Genomic DNA, 26,976 nt, shown 5'->3' with positions numbered 1-26,976 from the left:
GTCTGGAATCCCAGCACTTTGGGAGGCTGAGGTGGAAGGATCACTTGACCTCAGGAGTTCGAGACCAGTCTGGGCAACAGAGTGAGACCCTGTCTCTACATTTTAAAAAATTAGCCAGCCGTGGTGGTGTGCGCCTGTAGTCCTAGCTACAAGGGAGGCTGAGTCAGAAGGATCACTTGAGCCTAGGAGTTTGAGACTGTAGTGAACTATAATCGGGGCCCCTGCACTCCAGCCTGGGTGAAGGAACGAGACCCTGTTTCAAAAACAAAACAAAACAAATGCCATCATAATTATGTGTTTCTTTGTGACTGGCCACTTTCAGTGAGCGTAATTTGTTTTGTTTTTGTGTTTGTTTTGTTTTGAGACTCACTCCGTCACCCAGGCTGGAGTGCAATGGTGCAATCTCTGCCCGCTGCAACCTCTGCCTCCAGGGTTCAAGCAATTCTTGTGCCTCAGCCACCCAAGTATCTGGGATTACAGGCATATGCCACCATGCTTGGCTAACTTTTTATTTTTTATTTATTTTTTATTTTTGAGGCAGAGTTTCACTCTTGTCGCCCAGGCTGGAATGCAGTGGTGTGATCTCGTCTCACTGCAACCTCCACCTCCCGGGTTCAAGTGATTCTCCTGCCTCAGCCTCCTGAGTAGCTGGGATTATAGGTGCCTGCTACCACACCCAGCTAATTTTTATACTTTTAGTAGAGATGGAGGTTTGCCATGTTGGCCAGGCTGGTCTCGAACTCCTGACCTCAAGTAATCCTCCTGCCTCTGCCTCCCAAAGTGTTGGGATTATAGGCGTGAGCCACCGCTCCTGGTCCATCCATTCATTTTTATCCATTCCCTGATCCAGTTGATGGATCAGTTGAGTAGTTTCCACTTTTGACTGTTACGGGTAATGCCACTAGGAATGTTTGTGGACAGGTTTTGTGTGGACGTATGTTTGTATTTCTCTTGGGTCTATACCCGGTAGTGGTACTGAGGGATCACATGGGAACTATATGTCTAACTGCCCCCTTCCTTTTTTTTTTTTCCTAATGTGGTTGTATCATCTTGCATTAATCAATGGGATACTTGAAGAAGTTTGGAGTTTAGACTTTGGAAAGACCTGGCCATGTGCCAAGACCGTGGCCATAAGCCTCACTCTGCCCCATCGATCACTCCCTAGGAATGGGGTTACTTATGAGATTGGGTCTCCAATCTGGAGAGAGACTGGGGGTTGACGCGGCGATCAATGGATGCTGTTTGAACTGGGCTTTGCCAGACTCCATTGTCTGGAAAGTTCTCTGCCTTAGTAACAAGGATCCCTGAGAGAACAGGTCCTCTAGTCCAATTCTGTGAGCCCACGTCCATGAACAAGTCTCCCCTATAGGTTGTAAGACTCTGCAGTTCCCTGTCAACAAGCACGCTCTTCCCAGGATTGTTGAGAAGCTGCAGCTTGGCGGCCTTCAAGGCTGATGGAGATGGGCCATAGGCTTGAGTCTACCCTAAGACCAGACATTTAATGACAGGTCTTGGAAGAGCTGTGCCATCAGCCTGAGAGCAGCCATAGACACCACACCACAGATCAGCCAGGTGCGGTGGCTCACGCCTGTAATCCCAGCACTTTGGGAGGCTGAGGCGGGCGGATCACCTGAGGTTGGGAGTTTGAGACCAGGCTGACCAACATGGAGAAACCCTGTCTGTACTAAAAATACAAAAAATTAGCCGGGCGTAGTGTCGTGTACCTGTAATCCCAGCTACTCAGGAGGCTGAGGCAGGAGAATCACTAGAAACCAGGAGGTGGAGGTTGCAGTGAGCCGGGATCGTGCCATTGTGCTCCAGCCTGGGCAACAGGGCAAAACTCTGTCTCAAAAAACAAACCAAAAAAAAAAAAGACACCACCAGATCTCGGTAGGCTCCGCTGCTGGGGAGCCCTTCCGCAGCCAGCAGGACCTCTGAGAAGATGAAGCCTCAATTCTGGGGAGAACAGAAGCCGTCCATGCTGGGGACAATTTCACAACCGGCGAAGTGTTTCCTCTGCCTCGGCACTACAGATGTTTCAGGCTAGATCCTTCTTTGTTGGGGGTGGTAGGGGGCATCCTGTGCACTGTAGGATATTGAGCCGCGCGTCTGGTTCCCACCAACTAGATGCCAGTAGCACTCCCACTTCCCAGCTGTGACAACCAAAAATGTCTCCAGACATTGCCCAGTGCCTCTTTGGGAACAAAATCACTCTTGTTGAGAACCACAAGTCTAAGCTAAGGAAGGTGAGAGTCACTTTTTGAGACATGATTTCACTCTGTTGCCCAGGCTGGAGTGCAGCAATACGATCACGGCTCACTGCAGCCTCCACCTCCCAGGCTCAAGTGATCCTCCTGCCTCAGTCCCCCGAGTAGCTGGGACTATAGGCATGTACTACCATGCCCAGCTGTTTTGTTGGGGTCTTTTTTTTCTGAGAAGACTCTCGCTGTGTCTCCCAGGCTGGAGTGCAGTGGTGCAGTCTCAGCTCACTGCAACCTCCACCTCCCGAGTTCAAGTGATTCTCATGCTCAGCCTCCTTAGTAGCTGGGATGACAGGTGTGCACCACCATACCCAGCTAACTTTTGTATTTTTAGTAGAGGCAGGGTTTTGTTATGTTGCCCAGGCTGATCTCAAACTCCTGGGCTCAAGTGATCCACCCACCTCAGCCTCCCAAAGCGTTGGGATTACAGGCGTGAGCCATCGCACCTGGCCAGGAGTCATTCTTCAGCACCCAGGTCACCTCTGAAAATGATGGACAGTTGACTTTTGAACAATGGTCCCCTACACAGTAGAAAATCTGCATATAACACCTGGGCGCAGTGGCTCACGCCTGTAATCCCAGCACTTTGGGAGGCCAAGGCAGGCGGATCATGAGGTCAGGAGATCAAGACCATCCTGGCTAACATGGTGAAACCCCATCTGTACTAAAAATACAAAAAATTAGCCGGGTGTGGTGGCGGGCGTCTGTAGTGCCAGCTACTCGGGGGGCTGAGGCAGGAGAATGGCATGAACCAGGGAGGCAGAGGTTGCAGTGAGCTGAGATCGCGCCACTGCACTCCAGCCTGGGCGACAGAACGAGACTCCGTCTCAAAAAAAGAAAAAGAAAAAAAATCTGCATATAACATTTGACTCCCCCAAAATTTAACTACTACTACCTACTCTTGATTGGAAGCCTTACCAATAACATAACATATATTTTGTCTGTCATATGTACTACATATTGTATTATTTTTGTTTGTTTGCTTTTGAGACGGAGTCTCGCTCTGTCACCCAGGCTGGAGTGCACTGGCGCGATCTCTGCTCACTGCAAGACCCGCTTCCCGGGTTCACACCATTCTCCTGCCTCAGCCTCCCGAGTAGCTGGGACTACAGGCGCCCGCCACCACGCCCGGCTAATTTTTTTTGTATTTTTAGTAGAGACAGGGTTTCATCGTATTAGCCAGGATGGTCTCGATCTCCTGACCTCGTGATCTACCTGCCTGGGCCTCCCAAAGTGCTGGGATTACAGGCTTGAACCACCCCGCCTGGCTCTACTATATACTGTATTCTTATAATCAAGTAGCTAGAGAAAAAAAGTTCTTAAGAACATCCTAAGGAAGAAAAAATGTATTCACTATTTATGAAGTGGATCATCATAAAGGTCTTCATCCCTGTGGTCTTCGCGTTGAGTAGGCAGAGGACGAGGAGGAAGGAGGGGGGCTGGTCTTGCTGTCTCAGGGGTAGAGGAAAATCCATGGGTAAGTGTGTAAGTATAACTGGACCCACGCAGTTCACACCCGTGATGTTCAAAGGGTCAGCTGTAGTTGGACCAGGCTCCTGGGGAAGAGGAAAGGCTGGGCAAGGTTGGAGACAGATGACCAGATAAGACCTGCGCTCTAAGAGCTCCCAACGCCTCCTCCCCACAGGGGTCATTGCCGGAGCCATCGTGGGCATCCTCCTATTTCTCATCCTGGTGGGTCTGCTGTTTTTCTTCCTGAAGAGGAGGTGAGACTCCGCACAGGGCTGACCGCCTGGAGGGTGGGGGCTGGAGAAGAAGGAGGAGGATCCCTGGTTGCAGCCTCACCCCTGAGCCTTTCATCCTAACGTCCTTTTCCCAGGAATAAGAAGAACCCGCAGAAACCAGAACTCAGGGACCTGGTCTTCAGGTGAGCAGAAGGTCTCGGGGGCGCGTCAGAAAGAATCTGGTCAAATCAAGGGGTGTTTGCTGGCTAGGTCAGAGGGCTTTCCTTGAATATCCTGCCTAAAATACTCCCGCGGGGTGTGGCGGCTCACGCCTGTAATGCTAACACTTTGGGAGGCCGAGGTGGAAGCATTGCTTGAGGCCAGGAGTTCGAGACCAGCCTGGGCAACCTAGTAAGACTGCCAGAGGGTGGATCAGTGCATCTACCCACAAAGGTCTCAGAAGGGACCCATGCCCCTGGGACTTCTGCGACAGGGACCACAGCCCTTCCATCTCGACTCACTCCCCAAGCAGCCTGGGCCAGTGAATTCAGTTCTGGTCTCAACTCCTGGACTTTCATTCATTCATTCAGCAGAATTCATTCATTCATTCAGCAAATATCAGCTGAGCACCAGCATGTATCAGGCACTGTTCTAGGTGCCAAACAAACAGCTAATTAAACCAAGATTCCTGCCCGCCAGGGGCTTATATCCTGGTTCAGGAGATATCAATAAACAAGATCACTGGGCATGGTGGCTCACGCCTATAATCCCAGCACTTTGGGAGGCCAAGGCGGGCAGATCACGAGGTCAGGAGATCGAGACCATCCTGGCTAACACGGTGAAACCCCGTCTCCACCAAAAAATACAAAAAACTAGCCGGGCGAGGTGGCGGCGCCTGTAGTCCCAGCTACTCGGGAGGCTGAGGTAGGAGAATGGCGTGAACCCGGGAGGCGGAGCTTGCAGTGAGCCAAGATCGCGCCACTGCACTCCAGCCTGGGCGACAGAGCGAGACTCCATCTGAAAAAATAAAAAATAAAAATAAATAAATAAATAAACAAGGTCATTAAAAATATGATATAAACTTTCAGACGGGGCCAGGCACGGTGGCGCACACCTGTAATCCCAGCTACTCAGGAGGCTGGGGCAGGAGAATCACTTGAATCCAGGAACAGAGGTTGCAGTGAGCCGAGATTGTACCATATATATATAGAATAAACTCGGAGACAAAGCAAGAGGAGGGGATAGGAAGGGTAGAGGAATATTTTGATATTCTTTTTTTTTTTTTTTTTTTTTGAGGTGGAGTCTTGCTCTGTTGCACAGGCTGTAGTGCAGTGGCACGATCTTGGCTCACCGCAACCTCCGCCTCCCGGGTTCAAGCAGCCTCCTGAGTAGCTGGGACCACAGGCATGCACCACCACACCTGGCTAATTTTTGTGTTTTTTAGTACAGACGGGGTTTCACTATGTTGGCCAGGCTGGTCTCAAACTCCTGACCTTGTGATCCACCCACCTTGGCTTCCCAAAGTTCTGGGATTACATGTGTGAGCCATGGCCCCTGGCCTATTTTGATATTCTTCCAATGTGAAAATTAGAAGAAATTAGAGAGAAAATCAGAAGAATTATTTTATTTTATTTTATTTATTAATTTGTCAAGAGAGGGTCTCACTCTGTGGCCCAGGCTGGAGTGCAGTGGCCCTATCATAGCTCACCACAGCCTCGACCTCCTGGGCTCCAGTGGCCCTCCCACCTCAGCCTCCCCTGTAGCTGGGACCACAGGCATGCACCACAATGCCTGGCTAATTTTTAAATTTTTTGTAGAGATGGGGGTGGGAGGGGGCGGTCTTACTAGGTTGCCCAGGCTGGTCTCGAACTCCTGGCCTCAAGCAATCCTTCCACTTCGGCCTCCCAAAGTGTTAGCATTACAGGCGTGAGCCGCCACACCCCGCGGGAATATTTTAGGCAGGATATTCAAGGAAAGCCTTGCTAACGAGATGACTAAGAGGAAGTCATCTGAGTACAAACCTACGCAAGTGGGAGAGGAGCAGTGCATGCATCTGGGAAGGGCGTTCCGAGGACAGGGAGGGCGAGTGGAGGGCCCGAGGCAGCAGCACACGTGAGGTTCAGAGAACATCGTGCATCTCCCGCTGAGCAGAGCGAGGAAAGGGAGGGAGGTGGGAAATGAGATCAGAGCGACATCAGTGGGGCCAGAGCAGGCACAGGCTTGTAGATAAAAGTTAGGACTTTGGATTTATCGTGAGATGGGAGTTCTGAAAAGATTTTGAATAGATTAGTGACACAGCCTAACAGGTGTAAGAAGCAAAGGGAAGAGATTTGTAATAATCCAGACAAGAGGCCAGGCGCGGTGGCTCACACCTGTAATCCCAGCACTTTGGGAGGCTGAGGCAGGAGGATCACTTGAGGTCAGGAGTCCGACCTCTGTATTTTTGTATTCTACTAAAAATACAAAAATTAGCCGGGCATGGTGGTGGGCACCTGTAATCCCAGCTGCTCAGGAGGCGGAGGCAGGAGAATCGCTTGAGCTTCGGAGGCTGAGGTGGCAGTGAGCCGAGATCACACCATTGCACTGCAGCCTGGGCGACAGAATGAGACTCTGTCTCAAAAAAAAAAAGAGAGAAAAAGAAAGAAAGTGAAACTACAAGAATGAGCCAAACCCTGTAAGAAATGTGTGTCCAGTGAGAAAAGTGGCTTGGGGCTGGACACTGGGGAACAGTTAGCTTTTAAGACGGACAGAGGAGGAGGGGCCTGCCCAGGAAATGGACGAGCAGCAGCTGGGTAGGTGGGGGCCAAGCCAGGACCAGTGTTCAGGAACAGTGCAGATCCAGGAAACAAGCAGGCACAGGCGGTGGTGCTACACAATGCTGAGCAGTCAGGCCGGTGGGGGCTGAAACGTGGCCTTTGCAATTACAGACAGGGAGGTCATGACGATTTTGGAGAAAGGTGGTCCCTGGAGTGGTAGATACAGACTCCAGGCCATGGTGATGGGATAACAGGAAGGAGAAACACTGGTCTGCATGAGAAGTTTGAGTGTAGGGCTGTCTGAGTAGGTTTATTATTATTATTATTTTATTTTTTATTTTTTGAGATGAAGTCTCGCCCTGTCACCCAGGCTGGAGTGTAGTGGTGCGATCTCGGTTCACTGCAACCTCTGCCTCCTGGGTTCAAGCGATTCTCCTGCCTCAGCCTCCCGAGTAATCGGGACTACAGGTGTGCAACACCACGCCCAGATTATTTTTGTATTTCTAGTAGAGACGGGGTTTCACCATGTGGGCCAGGCTGGTCTCAAACTCCTGACCTCGTGATCCACCTGCCTCAGCCTCCCAAAGTGCTGGGATTACAGGTATGAGGCATCGCGCCCGTCGAGACAGCATTTATAAAATTCTATTGCAAGCTGGGCGCAGTGACTCATGCCTGTAATCCTAGCACTTTGGGAGGCCGAGGTGGGAAGATTGCCTGAGATCAGGAGTTTGAGACCAGCCTGGGAAATACGGTGAAACCTTATCTGTACTAAAATACAAAAAATTAGCCAGGTGGTGTGGCGGGCACCTGTAGTCCCAGCTACTCGGGAGGCTGAGGCAGGAGAATTGCTTGAACCTGGGAGGCAGAGGTTACAGTGAGCCGAGATCGTGCCACTGCACTCCAGCCTGGGCGACAGAACGAGACTCTGTCTCCAGAGGAAAAAAAAAAATTATATTACAAGAGGAAGAGTGAGAAAGAGCTGAAGTTCCATGAAGTCAAGCAACTTTTTTTAATGTTTTAATTTTAGTTTTAAAAATTGAGACAGGATCTCACTCTAGGCTGGAGTATAGTGTGGCAAACACAGCTCGCTGCAGCCTTGACCTCCTGGTTCAAGTGATCCTCTTATCTCAGCCTGTGAGTAGCTGGGACCACAGTTGTGCACCACCATGCCTGCCTGATTTTTTAATACGTAAATTTCTGTGGAGACAGTGTCCTGCTGTGTTGCCCAGGCTGGTCTTAAACTCCTGGGCTCAAGCAATCCTTCTGGCTCAGCCTCTCAAAGTGCTGGAATGACAGGCGTGAGCCACCGTGCCGAGCCTCCCTTGTTTTTGAGGCTGAGTCATAGTCCATTGTATGGCTCGACCACGTTTGGTTTATCCGTTCCCCCATAGATGGAGGCTTAGGTTGCGTCCACCTCTGGGCTATCCTGAACGTTATAAATATGGGCATGCAAATAGGCTTTTGAGTCTTTGCTTTCAGTTATTTTGGGGATATACCCAGGAGTGGCATTGCTGGATCAAAAACACCTTTTCATTGATCCCAAAAGCACTATATATATATAAAATACACATGTGTATATATATACACATACACACACACACACATATATATGTATACATATATATACATACCATTATTATAAGATTTCAGTGAGTGGAAAGGATATATATATATCTCTATATATATAGATAGATATATATAGAGAGAGATATATATATATAGAGAGAGAGAGAGAGAGAAATGGACAGAGTCTTGCTCTGTTGCCCAGGCTGGAGTTTGGTGGTGCAGTCTCGGCTTACTCAACCTCCACCTCCCAGGTACAAGTGATTCTCCTGCCTCAGCCTCCTGAGCAGCTAGTAGACTACAGGCAGACACCACCACGCCCGGCTAATTTTTGTATTTTTAGTAGAGATGGGGTTTCTCCATGTTGGTCAGGCTGGTCTCAAACTCCTGACCTCAGGTGATCCGCCCGCCTCAACCTCCCAAAGTGCTGGGATTACAGATGTGAGCCACCGTGCCCAGCCCTCAAAAGCACAAGATTAAAAGAGGTTATGGTCTTTTCTCCCTGCTCCCCCAAAACCCGTAGCTTCCCAGGGGACATCCTGGCTGAAGACTTCGCTGATCACGTCAGGAAGAATGAGAAGGACAGCAACTGCGGTTTTGCAGACGAGTACCAGGTGGGGATGGGACAGAAGGGCTGAGCTCAGCCTCCCTCCGGTGGCCTAATCCCCAATCCCCACCCCTTGGCCAGACCTCATGGCTTTCAGGATTAAGCAAAAGCAGCATCGCATAAGTCACTGGATTGTGCAGAGATTCCCAGGCTTGTTATCTTTCCGCTCACTGACATCTTAAAATAATGGCGGGTCAGTCCTAAAGTAACTCTCTCCGCTCCCACCAAGTGAGCCCTTTCTCCCCTGACACCTGCTTTCTTGCCTGCCTGAGGAAGTCCCATGGTTCCCTAAATCCTCCTGAATGCCCCACAGGGCAGGTGGCACACATATGTTCTGTGTTGGTGGGTGCCATAGAATCTCAGGGTGCAAGGGATAGACAAGGGGTGATGTCGAAGAAGGCAAGGGGAGCTTGGGGGGTACCCTCGAGGGAAAGTAGAGAAAATCCAACACCAGGTACCGCCTCTGCCTGCACCCCCAGCAACTGTCCCTGGTGGACCACAGCCAGTCTCAGACGGTGGCGTCAGCTCCAGAGAACAACGGCAAGAACCGCTACAGAAATGTACTGCCCTGTGAGTCTCGGGCTTCTGCTGCTTTCGTCCCAGCCCCGATCTACTCAGTACCCCATCCCGGTCCCCTTCTCCTACCCACTTTGAGAGACAAGACCTGCCTCCTACCGTGGGAACCCACACACACTTTTTTCTTTTTCTTTTTCTTTTCTTTCTTTCTTTTCTTCTTTTCTTTTCTTTTTTTTTTTGAGATGAGTCTCGCTCTGTCGCCCAGGCTGGAGTGCGGTGTACGATGTCAGCTCCGCACTGCAACCTCCGCCTCGAGGGTTCAGCCATTCTCTGCCTCAGCCTCCCGGTAGCTGGGACTGTGGTGCCGCCACCGCGCCATTTTTTATTTTTAGTAGAGATGGGGTTTCACCGTGTTATCCAGGATGGCCTCGATCTCCTGACCTTGTGATCCACCCGCCTCGGCCTCCCAAAGTGCTGGGATTGCAGGTGTAAGCCACTGTGCCTGGGCCCCCCTCCCCATTTTTTTCCTTTGAGACAGAGTCTTGCTCTGTTGCCCAGGCTGGAGCGAAATGGTGCCACCTCAGCTCACTGCAACCTCCACCTCTCGGGTTCAAGCAATCCTCCCACCTCAGCCTCCCTAGTAGCTGGGATTACAGGGCCCGCCACCATGCCTGACTAATTTTTGTATTTTTAGTAGTGACTGGGTTTCACCACGTTGGCCAGGCTTGTCTCAAATTCCTGACCTCAGGTGATCCACCCACCTCAGCCTCCCAAAGTGCTGGGATTACAGGCGTGAGCCACTGTACCCGGCTGTGGGTCCCTTTGAGAGTCCTCCTGGCCTGCTCCCTGCAGCTGGGGTCCCTCCGCCCCTCCCAATCCCTGCATGGCTCCCAGCGTCTGCCGGCATCTCAGCATGACTTCTGTCCATGGGTCTTGGTCTTGTCTCTGTGCCTCTCTGGGTCTCTCTGCCTGGCTAATGCTGGCCTCTTCTCCTAGATGACTGGTCCCGGGTGCCCCTGAAGCCCATCCACGAGGAGCCAGGCTCTGACTACATCAATGCCAGCTTCATGCCCGTAAGGTCATGGTTGGGATTGAAAGGGTGCCCAGAAGGCCTGGAGAGATCAGAGCTGGCGGGGGGTCATCTAGAGGCCCCCCTGACCCGCCTGCCTTCCTCAACCAGGGTCTCCGGAGCCCCCAGGAGTTCATCGCCACCCAGGGTCCCCTGCCACAGACGGTGGGTGACTTTTGGCGCCTGGTGTGGGAACAGCAGAGCCACACCCTGGTCATGCTGACCAACTGCATGGAGGCCGGCCGGGTGAGAGATCTGAGTCCTGGGTGCTGACTGGGTGCAGGACCCTGCCCTGAACACTGATCCAATGTAGACCCCACACCCAGACCTCACGGATTCCTCCAGGGTGACCCCGGGTGTCTTCAGTGTAGACCTGTTCCCCACTCTCCCCCCCAGCCCATCTGCTGGTTCACATATGGGGCCTAAAGCAGACCCCACAGATCTGGGGAAGAGGAGTTCTGTTCTCTGACCCCTCCTCCTCCCCCAGGTGAAGTGTGAGCATTACTGGCCTCTGGACTCGCAGCCCTGCACCCATGGACACCTGCAGGTAACCCTGGTGGGTGAGGAAGTGATGGAGAACTGGACGGTACGGGAACTGCAGCTCCTCCAGGTGCGTGTGTCCAGCCCCGTCCTGGCCATCAGCCTTCTCCTGTGACATATGCCATGCTTCCAGGACCCTCCACCAACTCCAACCTTCCACTCACTCCTCTGAGGAGCTGCAGTGTGCCCCAGGGAACCCACTCCTAGTGGTAGAAGCCGGGTCCTCCTTACATTCATCTCCAGAGCCTGTGAGCGCTCCCTCCTTCCAGGTGGAGGAACAGAAGACGCTATCCGTGCGGCAATTCCACTACCAGGCCTGGCCAGACCACGGCGTTCCCTCCTCCCCAGACATCTTGCTGGCTTTCTGGAGGATGCTCCGGCAGTGGCTGGATCAGACCACGGAGGGAGGCCCACCCATTGTACACTGCAGGTGGGGACCAGCCCAAGACCCTTGGTCTTGAAAGAACCGCTCCCTTGGGGCTCAGACGATGGTATTAGATGGGACCCTGGGAACTTACAGGGGAGGTGGAAGAGGGAGAGAAGGAGGAGGTGGATGCGGAAGATAAAGGGGGATGTGAAGCAGTTAAGGAAAGAAGGAGGGGCTGGGTGCGGTAGCTCACGCCTGTAATCCCAGCACTTTGGGAGGCCAAGGCAGTCGGATCACGAGGTCAAGAGATTGAAACCATCCTGGCTAACACAGTGAAACCCCATCTCTACTAAAAATACAAAAAATTAGCCGGGCGTGACAAGCACTATGGTCCCAGCTCCCTGAAGGAGCTGAGGCAGGCATGGCGTGGTACAGACGACTTGCAATGGCAGCTGCACTCCAGCCTGCAGGTGACAGGCGGGAACTCTCAAAAAGAAAAAGCTAAGGTCTTGATGGCTCAAGCCTGTAATCCCAGCACTTTGGGAGGCCCGAGGCAGTGGGATCCACCCGAGGTCAGGAGATCGAGACCATCCTGGCTAACCGGTGAAACCCGTCTCTACTAAAAATTTTTTTTTTTTTTTTTTTTTTTTTTGAGGCGGAGTCTAGCTCTGTCGCCCAGGCTGGAGTGCAGTGGCGGATCTCAGCTCACTGCAAGCTCTGCCTCCCAGTTCACCTTAATTCTCCTGCCTCAACCTCGAGTAGCTGGGACTACAGGCATCCCTTCCTCCTTGAGCTAGTTTTTGTATTTTTAGTAGAGACAGGGTTTCACCGGGTTAGCCAGGATGAAGGTCTCGATCTCCTGACCTGTTGATCCGCCTCACGGCCTCCCAAAGTGCTGGGATTGCAGGCGAGCCGCAGCCCGGCTCTACTAAAAATTTAAAAAACTAGGCCGGGCCCGGTGAGAGCAGTCTTCTCGGAGGAGAACTGAGCAGGAAGGCGTGAACAGGAGCAAGAACTGCACAGTGGCTAATCTGCAGCCTAATCAAAAGGAAGATAAGGATGAAAAGATGGGAATGAAAGATGAAAGGCAGGCCAGTCACGGTGGCTCACGCCTGTAAATCCCAGCCTTTGGGGAGGCTGAGGCAGGTGGATCATAGGGTTTCCAGGAGTTTGAGACCAGCCTGGCCAACATGGCGAGCCTGTCTCTACTAAACATACAAAATTAGCTGGGTGTGGTGGCAGGCACCTGTAATCCCAGCTACTTGGGTTCGGGCGGGAGAGCCAGCGAACCCGGGAGGCCGGAGGTTGCAGTGAGCCGAGTCACACCTACTGCCCTCCAGCCTGGGTGACTCTGTCTCAATTTAAGAAAAAAAAGGAAAAAAAAATGAGGCCGGGTCTGCGATTGGCCTCAAGCCTGTAATCCCAACACTTTGGGAGGCCGAGATGAAGTGAATCACAGTTCAGGAGATCAGAGACCATCCTGGCTAAGCATAATTGAAACCCCGTCTCTACTAAATAAAATTAGCCAGGCGGTGGGGCGCCTGTACTCCAGCTACTCGGGAGGCTGAGGCAGGAGAATAGAAGCGTGAACCAGGGCCCGGGGCTTGCAGTGAGCTGAGATCCCGGCCACTGCCTCCAGCCTGGGCAACAGAGCCGAACTCCGTCTCAAAAAAAAGAAAAGAAAAATGAAAAGGTAAAGGCAGAAAGTTAGGCCACAGAGAGAGAAAGGGAAAAGGGGCGGTGAGTGGCTCAAGCCACAATCAACTGGGAGGCCGAAGGCAGGCGAGGATCACGAGGTCAGGAGATCAGAGACCATCCTGGCTAACACAAGTTGAAACCCGTCTCTATTAAGAAATACAAAAACTAGCGAGGCTGAGGTGGTGAGCCTGTAGTCCCAGCTATTAGGAGGCCGAGGCGGAAGAATGGCGTGAACCGGGAGGTGGAGCTTGCAGTGAGCTGAGATCTGACCACTGCACTCCAGCTACAGGCGTGAGCGAGACTCTGTCTCAAAAAAAAAAAAAAAAAAAAAGAAGGGGAGAAAAGGATGGCTTGGGATGGAGATGTGGTCACAGATTCTGAGAAACATTGGACACATTTCCTTGTACTGGAGTGCAGGGCCTCCCCCATCAACTGCTTCCCTGATACTTATTTTATTTTATTTTATTTTATTTTATTTGAGATGGAGTCTTGCCCTGTCGCCCAGGCTGGAGTGCAATGGCACAATCTCAGCTCACTGCAACCTCTGCCTTCCAGGTTCAAGCAATTCTCCTGTCTCAGCCTCCTGAGTAGCTGGGATTACAGATGCTCACCCCTACACCTGGCTAATATTTGTAATTTTAGTAGAGATGGGGTTTCACCATGTTGGCCAGGCTGGTCTCGAACTCCTGACCTCGTGATCCGCCCTCCTCGGCCTCCCAAAGTGCTGGGATGACAGGCGTGAGCCACCGCACCTGACGCTTTCCTGATATTTATGCTGAAGTCCCGTAGGTCAGATTTCAACTAACGGTAACTATTAGGGAGATGAGGAGGACTGACAGCCCCTGAGACTGGGGCTCTGGTTTCAGTGACAGTGAACATTTACACAGTCCTACTGCTCTTCATAACAGCCTCATGGCAAAATTGTCCTCCCCATTTTGTTTTATTTATTTATTTGTTTATTTTGGAGGCAGAGTTTCGCTCTCGTTGCCCAGGCTGGAGGGCAATGGCGCAATCTCGGCTCACCGCAACCTCTGCCTCCCAGGTTCAAGCGATTCTCCTGCCTCAGCCTCCCGAGTAGCTGGGATTACAGGCATGTGCCACCACGCTTGGCTAATTTTGTATTTTTAGTAGAGATGGGGTTTTACAGTGTTGGTCAGGCTGGTCTCGAACTCCCAACCCCAGGTGATCCGACCACCTTGGCCTCCCAAAGTGCTGGGATTACAGGCACGAACCACCACGCCCAGCAATGTCCCCCCCCCCCATTTTAAAGTTGAGTGGATATCATTACATCATTCCATTAGTATACATGTCCAGAAGCATATCTAGAACAGCCAAAGCAACAGACACTACACAGATTAGTAGCTTCCAGGCCCTGGAGGGAGACAGGGAATGGGGAGAGGCGGCCTAATGGGCGTGGTGTCTGCTTTAGGGGTGATGAAAGTGTTTTGCAAGTAGATAGAGGTGGAGGCTGCACAATGTTGTGAGTGTGATAAATTGCTCACATTCAAATAGCTACATTTTTTTCTTTTTTTTTGGAGACGGAGTCTCGCTGTGTCACCCAGGCTGGAGTGCAATGCCTTGATCTCAGCTCACTGTAACCTCCGCCTCCCGGGTTCAAGCGATTCTCCTGCCTCGGCCTCCTGAGTAGCTGGGAATACAGGCGCCTGCCACTCCACCTGGCTAATTTTGGTATTTTTAGTAGAGATGGGGTTTCTCCATGTTGGCCAGGCTTGTCTCCAATGCCTGACCTCAGGTGATCCATCTGCCTCAGCTTCCCAAAGTGCTGGGATTACAGGCGTGAGCCACTGCGCCCAGCCTAAAATAGTTAATTTTTTTTTTAATTTTTTTTTTTTTGAGATGGAGTCTCGCTCTGTCACCCAGGCTGGAGTGAAGTCGTGTGATCTTGGCTCACTGCAACCTCTGCCTCCCGGGTTCAAGCGATTCCCCTGCCTCAGCCTCTAGAGTTGCTGGGACTACAGGAGCATGCCACCATGCCTGGCTAATTTTTTTTTTTTTTTGGTATTTTAGTAGAGATGGAGTTTCACCATGTTGGCCACGATGGTCTTGATCTCCTCACCTCGTGATCCACACACCTCGGCCTCCCAAAGTGCTGGGATTACAGGCGTGAGCCACTGTGCCCAACCTAAAACAGCTAATTTTTTCACTGGGCACAGTAGCTCATGCCTGTAATTCCAGCACTTTAGGGGACTGAGGTGGGAGGATCACTTGAGTCCAGGAGTTTGAGACCTGCCTGGGCAACATGGCAAGACCCCGTCTCTATAAAAACATTTAATAAGTTAGCCAGATGCAGTGGTGTGTGCCTATGATCCGAGCTACTCAGGAGGCTGAGACAGGAGGTTCACTTGAGCCCAGGAGGTCAAGGGTGCAGTGAGCCGAGGTCATGCCACTGCACTCCAGCCTGCGTGACAAACAAAACAAAACGAAAGACTAATTTTGTGTTTAAAGGAATTATTCAGTGATGGCTGGAGGGTTCTTCTTCCTGTGTTTGAACCCCAGCTCTGTCACTTATTAGCTGAGTGGCCTGGGGTATGGGACTTCACCTCACTCAGCCTCCATTTCCCCATCTGTACAAAGGATGTGCTAGTACATCCCACTTCTTAGGTTTGGGAGGAGCGAAGAAGGCCCATCAGGCACTTAGAACAGAGCCTAACAGATGGAAGGAACTCTAGGCATAGTTTTGTTGTTATTGCTGTTGTTGCTGTTGTTGTTTTTTGAGATGGAGCTTTGCTCTTGTTACCCAGGCCGGAGTGCAATGGTGTGATCTCAGCCCACTGCAACCTCCACCTCCTGGGTTCAAGCAATTCTTCACCTCAGCCTCCCAGGTAGCTGGGATTACAGGCGTGTGCCACCACACCCAGCTAATTTTTGTATTCTTAGTAGAGACAGTGTTTCACCAGGTTGACCAGGCTGGTCTCAACCTCCTGACCTTGGGTGATCCACTGGCCTCAGCCTCCCAAAGTGCTGGGATTACAGGTATGAGCAGGCATAGTTATTGTCATCATTCAAACACAGATCCCTCCAATCAGCCATGACCCCGGACCCTCGCACTCCTGCCGCCTTGGTCTGACCCTTCCCTTGTTCTGCCTAGCGCTGGCGTGGGTCGCACAGGTACCCTCATTGCCCTGGACGTCCTGCTCCGGCAGCTGCAGTCCCAGGGTCTCCTTGGGCCCTTCAGCTTTGTGAGGAAGATGAGAGAGAGCCGGCCGTTGATGGTGCAGACTGAGGTGAGGCAGCCCCTCAGCGACACAGGATGGGAGTCGGTGGGTGGAGGTACCCTGGGGCTCCACACAGCCCAGATTTGGGGGGAGGCCCCTCACTCCCATGCCCGTTTCCCAGGCTCAGTATGTGTTCCTGCACCAGTGCATCCTGCGGTTCCTCCAACAGTCAGCCCAGGCCCCAGCCAAGAAGGAAGTCATTTATGAGAGTGTCGAAAATCTCATCTATGAGAATGTGGCCGCCATCCAGGCCCACAAGTTGGAGGTCTAAGTGACGAGAGGGCTGGGTCGGCAGCCCAGGCATCCTCAAGCTCTGAACGCCCACTTGAGCCCAGATTCCTAGAAGAGCAGAGGGCTGGGCTCCCAGACTCCTAGGTGCTGTGGGAGGAGGAGACTGGAATCCCAAACTCTGGTTTCCCCAGGAGAGAATGGTCTGATGGGCTTCAGATGAACCCTATGGGAGCTGGGGATCTGGATTTCTGGTTCCTTGAGGGAGAGAGATGGTAGCTTGGACTTCCTAGGTCTTTCAGGGAGGAGGAAGCTGGGAGTCCAGGATACGGGAAGAAACAGACTAGAGCCTGGATTCTGAGGCAGGAAGGAATTTAGGTCTGGAGTTCTGGCTACTTGAGGACCAAAGGCAGGCAGGATCCTACCCTGCTTTTACTTCAGAAACCAAATCAGTCTTCTATAATTTGAGGTCGGAGGGAGTCCCTGTGCCCAAGGTCTCCCTGCACCCCACCATCCACATATATTTTTCCTTCTATCCCATAATTTATTAAATCACTGTTCTCCCCAGAGACAGTTGTCCCATGGATTTCTGGGTCCGCAAATAATATTGGGTTGGGAGTAGGGACGGGTTCCTGGTATCTAGGGATAGAGGCAAACGTCCAGGAGGGGACTAGAGGGACTCACACATTGGCACATGAAAAAATGTAGGTTTGGGTGGTTGAGTCTCTCAGAGAAGGCAGAGTCCAGACGTCTGTGTCCAGGATCTGGGCAGTATGGACAGGGCTCGCCGGAGCTAGGTACTTGGGGACTTGCTTTCTGAGCTTTTCTTTTACTCTTTTTGTTGTTGTTGTTGTTGTTTTGTTCTGTTTTTGTTTTTGTTTTTGAGACATGGTCTTGCTTTGTTGCCCAGTCTGGAGTGCAGTGGCTTACCGCAGGCTTGACCTCCTAGGCCCAGGTTATCTTCCCACCTCAGCCTCTAGAGTAGCTGTGATCACAGGTACGCACCACCACGTCGGACTCATTTTTGTAGAGACGGGATTTTGCTGTTGCCCAGGCTGGTCTCCAGCTCCTGGGCTCAAGCATTCCTCCTGCTTCGACCTCCCAAAGTGCTGAGATTACAGGTGTGAGTCACCGCACTGGCCGCCTCTTGGGACTGGTGTTAGGGGAACTTAGAGGGCGATGTCTGGGGGCTGATAGCTGGGTACTTTGATGCTGAACCCCGCAGAGTCTGGGTCTCCAGTGAGCGTCTAGGGTCTCCTAGGTCCTAGGACTGAGTATCCTGGCATGCCGTTCTTCGGGCTATACAGGGTGTGTGTCGTGTGTGTTGGGGCGGGAGGAGTGGAGTGGTCTGGACGGCCAACAACTGGACCAGAAGGCAGAAAATTCTAAGGCACCAGGATAAATATCTGTGGGCGTCACCGAGGTTCCCCGGTGGAGGCAGGAGGAGGGGCGGGGCGGGGCTTTCCGCCTACCCGAGACCAAATACGGGCACACACAATACACACCACACACGCGCGCACACGCACACGGGCACACACGCGCGCACGGGATCCGGCTTCGCTCCGCGGCTCCCCCGCCCGGCCGAGCTCCGCGATCAGCACCCGGGACAGCGCCACCGCCCGCGTGCGGGGGGCGGGGTCCGGGCGGGGCTGGCGCCTCCGCGTCTCCCGGGAGCGTCCCGTCCAGCCGCCGAGCAGGTAGGAGCTGCTGGGACCCCCGCCCTCAGCCCATCCGCATCCGCATCCCTAGAGGCAAGGGGTGTGGGAGTGGGGGCTGGGGCACTGGGGGGACCAACAGAGACAGTGGGAGGGCTGGAGCCTGAAGCGGAGAGACACAGATTTGGGGACGCGAGTCAGGTATGGAGAAGACAAAGAGCCGAGGGCGCGGAAGGGGGCGCAGGCGCAGCGAAGGGGGAGAGACCCTGGGGACAGAGGCCAGGCGATAGGCAAGAGAGACGGGCGGAACGAGGAGGCAGACACAGGGAAGACGCCTATTTGGGGTCAAGAGACAGCGTGGAGACCGAGGCGGTCACGAGAGCAGGTGTGAAGACAGCACAGATGCGTGGAGAGACCAACAGGCCAAGAAGGATGAGGGGGGCTCAGCACAGGCACCGGGCAGCCCCCGACCCGCCCTCCAGCAAAACTGGGGAGAGGGAAGAGGGAACCTGCATCTCAGCTCCCAGGACCAGGTGCGGAGGGAGCAGTCGGCTGTGGCCGCTCGGACCACAGGCTGCCCCTCCCCACCTCGCGGGACCTCAGGATCCCAGTCGGGCTATCGGGGGGTTCCCAGGCACCAGTGGGCCCCGGAGCGAGCCTGCCCCGCCGGGACTCCGCGTCTGTGCGTCAGCCCCGCCCGTTGTCCTGGCAACAGACCGTTGCCCGGGCAACCAGCTTTGCTCCCACCCCGCTCGAGAGGAGCCAGGCTGTTGCTCTGGGCAACGCGGTCCGCTGGTTCCCACGCCTGCCTTCGCCCGCTTCCGGTTCAGGCCCTGCGGAGGGGCGAGGACAAGGCAGAAGTCAGCGGGATGCCTGTGGGGCCGTGGAGGAAGAGGGTATCCCTTTGGGATTCAACTAGGTCCTGGACACCCCCCTCTCAAGCGCAGGGAGGCTGAAACTACAACTCTCAGCATGCCTCGCGGTGGCTGTCCGGTTTCTGCGCGGCTGTTCGTGCATGGGCCTCATGGGAGTTGGAGTTCTTTGTTGTGCGTGGGGCTCAATGGACGTCTGGGGTGGGAATGGGGGACTAGGGTGCTTGAGTGCCTCTGCAGAAAAGACTCTAGGAACCCGCCACCATGTTCCCGGAGCCCCCAACCCCGGGGCCTCCATCGCCCGACACGCCTCCCGACTCCAGTCGCATCAGCCACAGCCCCGGTGAGCAAGACTGGGGGAAGACGGTGGGGGGTGGGGGGGGGGGCGAGCAGAGAGAAAGCCTGGCCAGGATTCCGAGGGGCAGGATTCGGACGGGTGTACTCGGGCAGGCGGGCTGGAAAATCCGGCTGGGATTCCGGGTCGTCATCCTGGACTAGAACGCGAAAGAAATCGGGAAAAAGGAAGGAACAAATTTGCAACAAAAATCGAAACCGGATCGAGGGGTGTTGCATGGAATGGGATCTTAGAATTGGAAGGTCCACCTAGCCCTTCTTTTACAGATAAGGAAACAGGCCCGATGAGGAGCAGGGCTTCTTCTAAAAAGCATCAGGAGTTGAGCAGAAATGGGGGGCGGGGGCGGGTAAGGAAAGGCAGAACTAACAGGCAAGCAAATCCAGATGGTGTCAGCCTGGGTTAGGGCATCGAATCTCTCTATAGGCCACATTAGGTGGAAGAAAAACGCGGAAAGAAATGGAATGAAAATGGCTGGAGGGAAAAGGACGCCAGCATTCCAGCTTCCGCGCGCTGCCCAGGCCTCAGTGTGTGTTGTCTCCACCCCTCTGCAGTGCCCCCCTGGGCCCTGGCCACCATCGTGCTGGTCTCAAGCCTCCTCCTCTTGAGCTGCTGTTTCTGTCTCTACCGGAAGCGCTGTCGGAGGCGGACGGGCAAGAAGAGCCAGGCCCAAGCCCAGGTCCACCTTCAGGAAGTGAAGGGGCTGGGCCAGAGTTACATAGACAAGGTGTGGCCCAGCCCAGCCCCTCTACCCAGCCCCTTCCTGCACCCTGCTCCTCTCAATGGCCCAGCTGGTCCCAGTCCCTGCTCCCTTCCCTCCTATAGGAACCCACCTTACTGGCTCATCCTCCCTGTGTGTCTAGCCCTCAAATGGACTCTGGGTACCTGGAGATGGAACAGAACTAGCTGCTGTTCACAAGAACCTCCCAGTCTGGTGGGGTAGTCAGGCACTGACACAGACACTCACCACACAGGGTAATATGTGCATACTACAGGGTCTCATAGGAGCACAGAAAAGGCATCCCACTGTATAGAAATCTACAGAAACGTATAAATATTTGGCTCTGGGCCAGGTGCGATGGCTCACACCTGTAATCCTAGCACTTGGGAGGCTGAGGTGGGCAGATTGCCTGAGGTCATAAATTCTAGAGTAGCCTGGGCAACATGATGAAACCCTGTCTCTACTTAAAATACAAAAAATTAGCCAGGCGTGGTGGCATGGTATAATCCCAGCTACTCGAGAGGCTGAGGCACTGAAATGGGGAGGTGTAGGCTGCAGTGAGCTGTGATCGCGCCACTGCACTCCAACCTGGGTGACAGAGCAAGATTCTGTCTCCAATAAATAAATAAATAAATAAATAAATAAATAAATGGCTTTGAAAGCTGAAAACCAGCTTTGTGCCAGAATACTTTAAAATGTGCTGATTCCTTTTGGAGAATGAGACGTATTTACACTAAGAAAAATTTTAAAACAGAGGATCAGACAGAGGAGCATGGTGGAGGTGACGTCTGCACTGAGACCCAAGGAACAGAGTTAACTGAGACCAGAGAGAAGGACATTCTAGTCCAAGTTGGAGCATGTGTTGAGGCCGCATATCCAGATTCAGGCCCCATATCCAGATTCTGAGGCTTATTTGGGGAACAAAGAGTCGTTTTTCACAATAGCTGCACTCTGGAGTGAAGTGTCTGGAGAACTCAGCAGTATCCACGTCATGAGGGTGATGAAAGCTACAAATATGTTTTGAGCATGAGAGGGACAGGGTCAGATGGTGTTAGGATGACTCCTCTGGAACCCCCATGTAGGACAGATCTGCGGCGAGGAATCCAGGGAGGAGGCCAGTGCAGCAGCAGCCCAGAGAGGATAAAAGAGATTTGCATTGGACAAGGCTGTTGGAATGGAAAGTGGTCACCGCAGGGTCTGAAAATTAAGTCTCTCAGTGCAGAGTGCAATGTTTGCCTGGGAGCCAGACAGCCCTAGGTTTCCAACCAAAAGAGACCATTTCCCAGTTGTGTGACCTTGGAGAATTCACTGTCCCTCTCTGAACCTCAAGTTTGCGGTCACTAACTTGGTATTTCCCCTCCTTCCTTCTCAATAAGAAGCTGTTACAATTAGTATCGGTAAAGATGCCATTTAGGGTCCTGGTGTCCAGCCCCATCCCTATCGCTTAAACCAGTGATGTTCAAAGACTGCAGCAGAATCACACAGGGTACTTGTTGAAATGCAAATTCTGGAGCTAGCACCTGACCTGCTGAGTCAGCATCCCTGAAGAGGTGACCTCAGGCGTTTTGTCACAGGACTCCGGGGAATTCAGGTTTACATTGAATTTTAAGAATTGCTGTCCCAGGTTAAGGAGACCTTCTGCTTTTTCATTCTACTTTAGAATAGCAAATACACAGTAAATATGCCATTTCTCCTCCATGTTTTGCTGTGCTAAGATCACAAGTAAACATGGCAGTTTGGACTAGCACCCCGATACATCCATTAGCATGTGAAATACAACCTGCATTATTCCTCTGGGCAATGGGACACTATCAGTACTTGTTTTAATCTAAGCATGACAAACACATGTCTAGTCCCTGCCCATAGCAGACACCACTAATCAGACATTCACAAACATACTGCATCTGTGTTATCATGTCTATTTCCTGCCTGTGGCAGACATCTCTAGTCAAATACTGACTCTGCTTAGCCTGTGAGCGCTCAGGTATAGCCCAAGGGACTTGTGAGCCTCTCTTGGCTTCTGAACCTGAAGGATACTGCTATCAGGGGAAGACTTCACCTACCCTTACCCCTGGCTCCCTAAGGTACAGCCAGAAGTGGAGGAGCTGGAGCCAGCACCATCCGGGCCAGGGCAGCAGGTGGCAGACAAGCATGAGCTAGGACGACTGCAGTACTCCCTGGATTATGACTTCCAGAGTGGCCAGGTGGGTGTGGAGGCAGGGGATGCTTTGGAGGGAGGGTCCCAGGGGTTCCAACCACTTCTGAAAGGAGCCATGGAAGGGAGGCTAAGACTAGTGTTCCCCGTCTCCCCCACCGTGCCTGGGCCCTGCAGCTGCTGGTGGGCATTCTGCAAGCAGAAGGATTGGCAGCCTTGGATCTGGGTGGCTCCTCGGACCCCTACGTGCGGGTCTACCTACTGCCGGACAAACGGAGGCGGTACGAGACCAAGGTGCATCGGCAGACGCTGAACCCTCACTTTGGGGAGACCTTTGCCTTCAAGGTGAGCTCCTGCCCTCAGGCCCCGTGTTCCATAGCCTGCGCCCGGTCCCTGGAACACTGGGGACAGACCCCTTCCACCTTTCCTGCAGGCAGCCACAGCTCAGGTGGCAGCTACCCGCTCTGGGGCTATTCCACTGGACTCTGGGCACTGCTGACTCCTGGGCTGTAGCCTGGTCCTTGGGCGGTACCATTTGGGTTCCACTGACCCGTGTTTTTTTTCCCCATGGATCCCTGGACTTCCCCATTTGAGTTCCCCCAACTGTTCGCTTGGACCCTCGCTGCCTCACTCCACGCCTGCCTTCTGGACGTGCTGTGCCTCACCCTATGTCTGACTTCCTGCTCTCTACTGCGGATTCTCTGTGCACTCCAGGTCCCCTACGTGGAGCTGGGGGGCAGGGTGCTGGTCATGGCGGTGTACGACTTCGACCGCTTCTCTCGCAACGACGCCATCGGGGAGGTGCGGGTCCCCATGAGCTCCGTGGACCTGGGGCGGCCGGTGCAGACCTGGCGGGAGCTGCAGGCTGCTCCGCGGGAGGAGGTGAGCATGCGCGGCCACGCCCCGAGTCACGCCCCAGGCCCCGCCCACAACATCTTGAGCCAATCAGATCATAGGCCTTCCAGACCCTCAGGGCGGCGTGGATTGTACCCCTGGGTCCTTAACTGTGGACCGTTCCATTCCAAAGTGTGGGGAGAAAAGACAAATGGAGGGGGCATGGATGTGGAGCCGGGGCTCCGGTGATGGGCCCCTCTCCTTCTTTCAGCAGGAGAAACTTGGGGACATCTGCTTCTCCCTCCGCTATGTCCCCACGGCCGGGAAGCTCACCGTCATCGTCCTGGAGGCTAAAAACCTGAAGAAGATGGACGTAGGAGGACTGTCAGGTGTGTGGGAAGCAACGGAGTGGGGTGTGTGGGGATGGCGTGGGGTGGGTTCTCGTTCTGGCAGTTTCTGAGCCCCGAGGGTTTCTTCGGGGACAGGGAGGCTCAGGCTGCCGTGGAAGGCATGGATTTTGGGATAGAGCTACGGAGACCCGAAGGGTGTAGGCGGTGTTTCTATGTTGGCCCAAGAACTCAGCAGTGGAGAGCTATAAGACTCCTCCTTCCTCTCACCAGATCCATACGTCAAGGTCCACCTGCTGCAGGGCGGCAAAAAGGTGCGGAAGAAGAAAACCACCATCAAGAAGAACACTCTGAACCCCTATTACAACGAAGCTTTCAGCTTCGAGGTGCCCTGTGACCAAGTCCAGGTGAGCTCAAACCTGCCGTTCTCCAAAAGCCCAGACCCTTAGTAATCGCCATTGCTAGGCGGAGGGAGACTTTTTAGCATCTCCCTAGAAACCAGGTGAGGGGCTCTGAAGTTATGCTCTCCGTCTGTTTCCTCCTATGAGGACCAGGAAGCCTCCTCCACTCCAGGAAGAGACTTCTTAAAATTGGATGTGGGCATCCTATCTCCTCTAAGCAGGACCGGTATGCCCCACCCACTAAGCGGGACCAGGATGCCCCACCCCTAAGCAGGACCAGATGCCCCACCCACTAAGCGGGACCAGGATGCCCCGCCCCCCAAGCGGGACCAGGATGCCCCGCCCCCCACGCGGCACCAGGATGCCCCGCCCTCCTCAGGAACATGGGTCTGAGAAAAAGAGACCTCCCCTTACCTCTTTAGGGATGGCGCCTACCCTAGCTCGGCCCCTGTTAAAGTTCTGCAGCTTTGCGGCTCTTAGGAGGCTGCTCCCCCAAGAGGCGCCGAACACACGCTCTGCAACCTTGTCCTGAGGGTTCATCTCCTTAGAAACCTGGCTGCTCAGGAAGAAAGGCGCCAGAGCCGCCTCCTCACCTCAGGCTCCCTCCCTCCCGTCCCCTCCCCTGTCCCGAGCTCCGGGGCCCCGAGCCCTCGGGTGGCAGCGAGAGGTACCCTCAGCTGTGAAGGTGGCCACTGCCCCTTCCAGGCCTCCTCCCCTCAGTCTCCTCTCTCCTCCTCCTCCCGCGCCCCCCCCCCCCCCCCCCCCCCCCGGCGGCCCAGGTGGAGCTGACCGTGCTGGACTACGACAAGCTGGGCAAGAACGAGGCCATCGGGAGGGTGGCCGTGGGGGCGGCCGCCGGCGGGGCTGGCCTGCGCCACTGGGCGGACATGCTGGCCAACCCGCGGCGGCCCATTGCCCAGTGGCACTCGCTGCGGCCGCCGGACCGAGTGAGGCTGCTGCCTGCGCCCTGACTCCCACCCGAAGCCGCTGGCCAAGCCTGGACTCTAGCCCCTGACCCCAGACTCCCGAGACCGGCCAAAGCCAAGCCAGCCCTACCCGTAAGCTTCCTCTGCCCATTACCCTCCCCCCACCTTCCACCCCAACCATCTGAACCATTCCTGTCTTCTCACCCCCAACGGTGCCAATCACGACCACGGTCCAGCACACTCCCCCGACCCCCGCGGACACACCCAGACGCCCCAGGGACCCCTGGGAAGGGAAGGCAGCCTGGCTTCTCCTGCCCACGGGTCCTGCTCCCTGCTTTGACAATCAGCCATCCTCGTCTGCTCTCCTCTCTCTTCCAACACAGCCCGTCCCTGCACTGCTCCTGGGGCCAAATAAATTTGCAGCAACTGCGGTGGCCTGGGCCCATACTCCTTGATGGGGGTGGGCATGGGCTGGGGCCCAAGAGGAAACCTCATTTGCAGGAATGGGCGCACGCAGGGCAACGTGCACTTCGTCCTGAAAGCCGCTGAGAGAGACTGGCCTGGCCCCATGGACTCCCTCACATTTTCACCTGTTCATTCCTCACTCACCACTCTGAGCCTGGGTTTCCTCCTCTGGAGAATGTTGGGATAATAATAACTCCTGCCACACCTTAGCTGTGAGGAGTCCGCGAGAATTCCCTTGCTTGTCCATGAATTTAACCCCTCGCTTGCTCACCCATGACTCACATCGATTTTCAGACCCATTTCTGCATCCCTCCCTCCCTCTCTTTTTTTCTTCCTTCCATTCCATATTCCTTGAGGTCTTCTGTTGAGTGCTAGGGCCCCAGAATAGATGCAAACACAGACCTGACCCCCCAAGCGACTTACTGTCATCAAAACAAAGGAGAGGCACGGAGCCAGGGAATAAAATCTCCAGAGCCTGCGAGAGAGGATGAAGTTAAGCAAGGAAAGCCAATGATTTCAACTTCACCTCTTTCTTTTTTCTTCCCTCTCTTTCTTTCTTTCTTTCTTTCTTTCTTTCTTTCTTTCTTTCTTTCTTTCTTTCTTTCTTTCTTTCTTTCTTTCTCTTTCTTTCTTTCTTTCTTTCTTTCTTTCTTTCTTTCTTTCTTTCTTTCTCTCTCTTTCCCTCCCTCCCTCTCTTCTTTCCTTCCTTCCTTCCTTCCTTCCTTCCTTCCTTCCTTCTTTCTTTCCTTCCTTCCCTCCCTCCCTCCTTCCTTTCTTTTTTGTTTTCTTTTTTTTTTTTTGAGACAGGGTCTCGCTTTTTTGCCCAGGCTGGAGTGCAGTGGTGTGATCTGGACTCACTGCAAGCTCCACCTCCCGGGTTCACGCCATTCTCCTGCCTCAGCCTCTGGAGTAGCTGGGACTACAGGCACCCACCACCACACCCGAGTAATTGTTTTGTATTTTTAGTAGAGACGGGGTTTCACCGTGTTAGCCAGGATAGTCTCGATCTCCTGACCTCGTGATATGCCCACCTTGCCTCCCAATGTGCTGGGATTACAGGCGTGAGCCACCACGCCCAGCCCTTTTTTTTCTTTTCTTTCCTTTTCTTTTTTTTTTTAGACGGAGTTTCGCTCTTGTTGCCCAGACTGGAGTGCAGTGGCACAATCTCGGCTCACTGCAACCCCCGCCTCCCAGGTTCAAGCGATTCTCCTGCCGTAGCCTCTTCTTTCTTCTTTTTTTTGACAGGGTTTCACTCTGTCCCCAGGTTGGAGTGCAGTGGTGCAATCATAGCTCACTGCAGCCTCAACCTCCTGGGCTCAAGGGATCCTCCTGCCTCAGACTCCTGAGTAGATGGGACCACAGGCACATGCAACCATGCCTGGGTATTTTTTTTTTTAGAGAGATGGAGTCTTGCTATGTTGCCCAGGCTGGTTTCAAACTGCTGCAATCCTCCTGTCTGAGTAACTGGGACTGTAGGCATGAGCCGCCACACCAACCTCATTGTTCTTTCAACGAATGCTGCCTCCTACTCTGTTTCAAGCAAAGATGATAGTTCCATTGGCTTCTACCTTATCTCATCCCATACAGAATTTTGGGTGGTGAACAAAGACCTGTAAGATTTGGCCAGAGAACTCTCTGAGCAGCAGATTAAGTGGAGAATGAGGCAAAAATTACCCCCACGTACCAAAAAAGGAGGCAGCAAACAAACTTGCTCCTAAGCTTCCT

General features: G+C 53.5%; 2 protein-coding genes across 8 annotated transcripts in view; both read left to right on the top strand.

Annotated features, from left to right (window-relative positions):
- The window catches only part of PTPRH (protein tyrosine phosphatase receptor type H), a 31,080-nt gene extending 13,988 nt beyond the window's left edge, over nucleotides 1–17,092 (top strand). Inside the window, exons 9-18 of one of the 2 annotated variants that reach the window (XM_031659284.1) lie at nucleotides 3,907–3,985; nucleotides 4,099–4,146; nucleotides 8,786–8,876; nucleotides 9,349–9,439; nucleotides 10,382–10,458; nucleotides 10,566–10,700; nucleotides 10,942–11,064; nucleotides 11,264–11,424; nucleotides 16,169–16,304; nucleotides 16,417–17,092. In XM_031659284.1, the coding sequence (XP_031515144.1) occupies nucleotides 3,907–3,985; nucleotides 4,099–4,146; nucleotides 8,786–8,876; nucleotides 9,349–9,439; nucleotides 10,382–10,458; nucleotides 10,566–10,700; nucleotides 10,942–11,064; nucleotides 11,264–11,424; nucleotides 16,169–16,304; nucleotides 16,417–16,566 (1,091 nt within the window). In that variant the 3' untranslated portion in view covers nucleotides 16,567–17,092. Of the gene's footprint in view, nucleotides 1–3,906; nucleotides 3,986–4,098; nucleotides 4,147–8,785; nucleotides 8,877–9,348; nucleotides 9,440–10,381; nucleotides 10,459–10,565; nucleotides 10,701–10,941; nucleotides 11,065–11,263; nucleotides 11,425–16,168 lie in introns of both variants that reach the window. The other variant, XM_031659283.1, reaches the window with a different exon arrangement.
- Nucleotides 17,093–17,604: 512 nt separating this feature from the next.
- On the top strand, nucleotides 17,605–25,217 carry SYT5 (synaptotagmin 5). Of its 6 annotated transcripts, none has more exons than XM_031659287.1 (8): nucleotides 17,605–18,220; nucleotides 19,270–19,393; nucleotides 19,957–20,129; nucleotides 22,208–22,327; nucleotides 22,456–22,623; nucleotides 22,993–23,160; nucleotides 23,387–23,501; nucleotides 23,733–23,923. In XM_031659287.1, exons 2-8 carry the CDS (start codon nucleotides 19,315–19,317, stop codon nucleotides 23,906–23,908), a joined length of 999 nt encoding a protein of 332 aa, XP_031515147.1. In that variant the 5' UTR covers nucleotides 17,605–18,220; nucleotides 19,270–19,314; the 3' UTR covers nucleotides 23,909–23,923. The 6 variants fall into 6 exon arrangements, with proteins under 6 accessions (XP_031515147.1, XP_031515145.1, XP_031515149.1 ...); XM_031659285.1 differs by having other exon boundaries at nucleotides 17,607–18,220; nucleotides 23,384–23,501; XM_031659289.1 differs by lacking the exon at nucleotides 17,605–18,220 and adding an exon at nucleotides 24,640–25,217 and having other exon boundaries at nucleotides 18,239–19,393; nucleotides 23,384–23,501; nucleotides 23,733–23,866.
- The last annotated feature ends 1,759 nt before the right edge of the window (nucleotides 25,218–26,976 follow it).

This window comes from Papio anubis, chromosome 20, assembly GCF_008728515.1.
Source record: "Papio anubis isolate 15944 chromosome 20, Panubis1.0, whole genome shotgun sequence".
Taxonomy (NCBI): domain Eukaryota; kingdom Metazoa; phylum Chordata; class Mammalia; order Primates; family Cercopithecidae; genus Papio; species Papio anubis.
The sequence above is the reverse complement of the archived record's forward strand: the minus strand, read 5'-3'. Positions and strand labels throughout refer to the sequence as shown.

Coding starts and splice junctions, on each gene's coding strand:
- SYT5 (XM_031659289.1), top strand. CDS start 19,315: ATGTTCCCGGAGCCCCCAACCCCGGGGCCTCCATCGCCCGACACGCCT. Junction 19,394..19,956: donor TCGCATCAGCCACAGCCCCG/GTGAGCAAGACT, acceptor ACCCCTCTGCAG/TGCCCCCCTGGGCCCTGGCC. Junction 23,502..23,732: donor GGACGTAGGAGGACTGTCAG/GTGTGTGGGAAG, acceptor TCCTCTCACCAG/ATCCATACGTCAAGGTCCAC.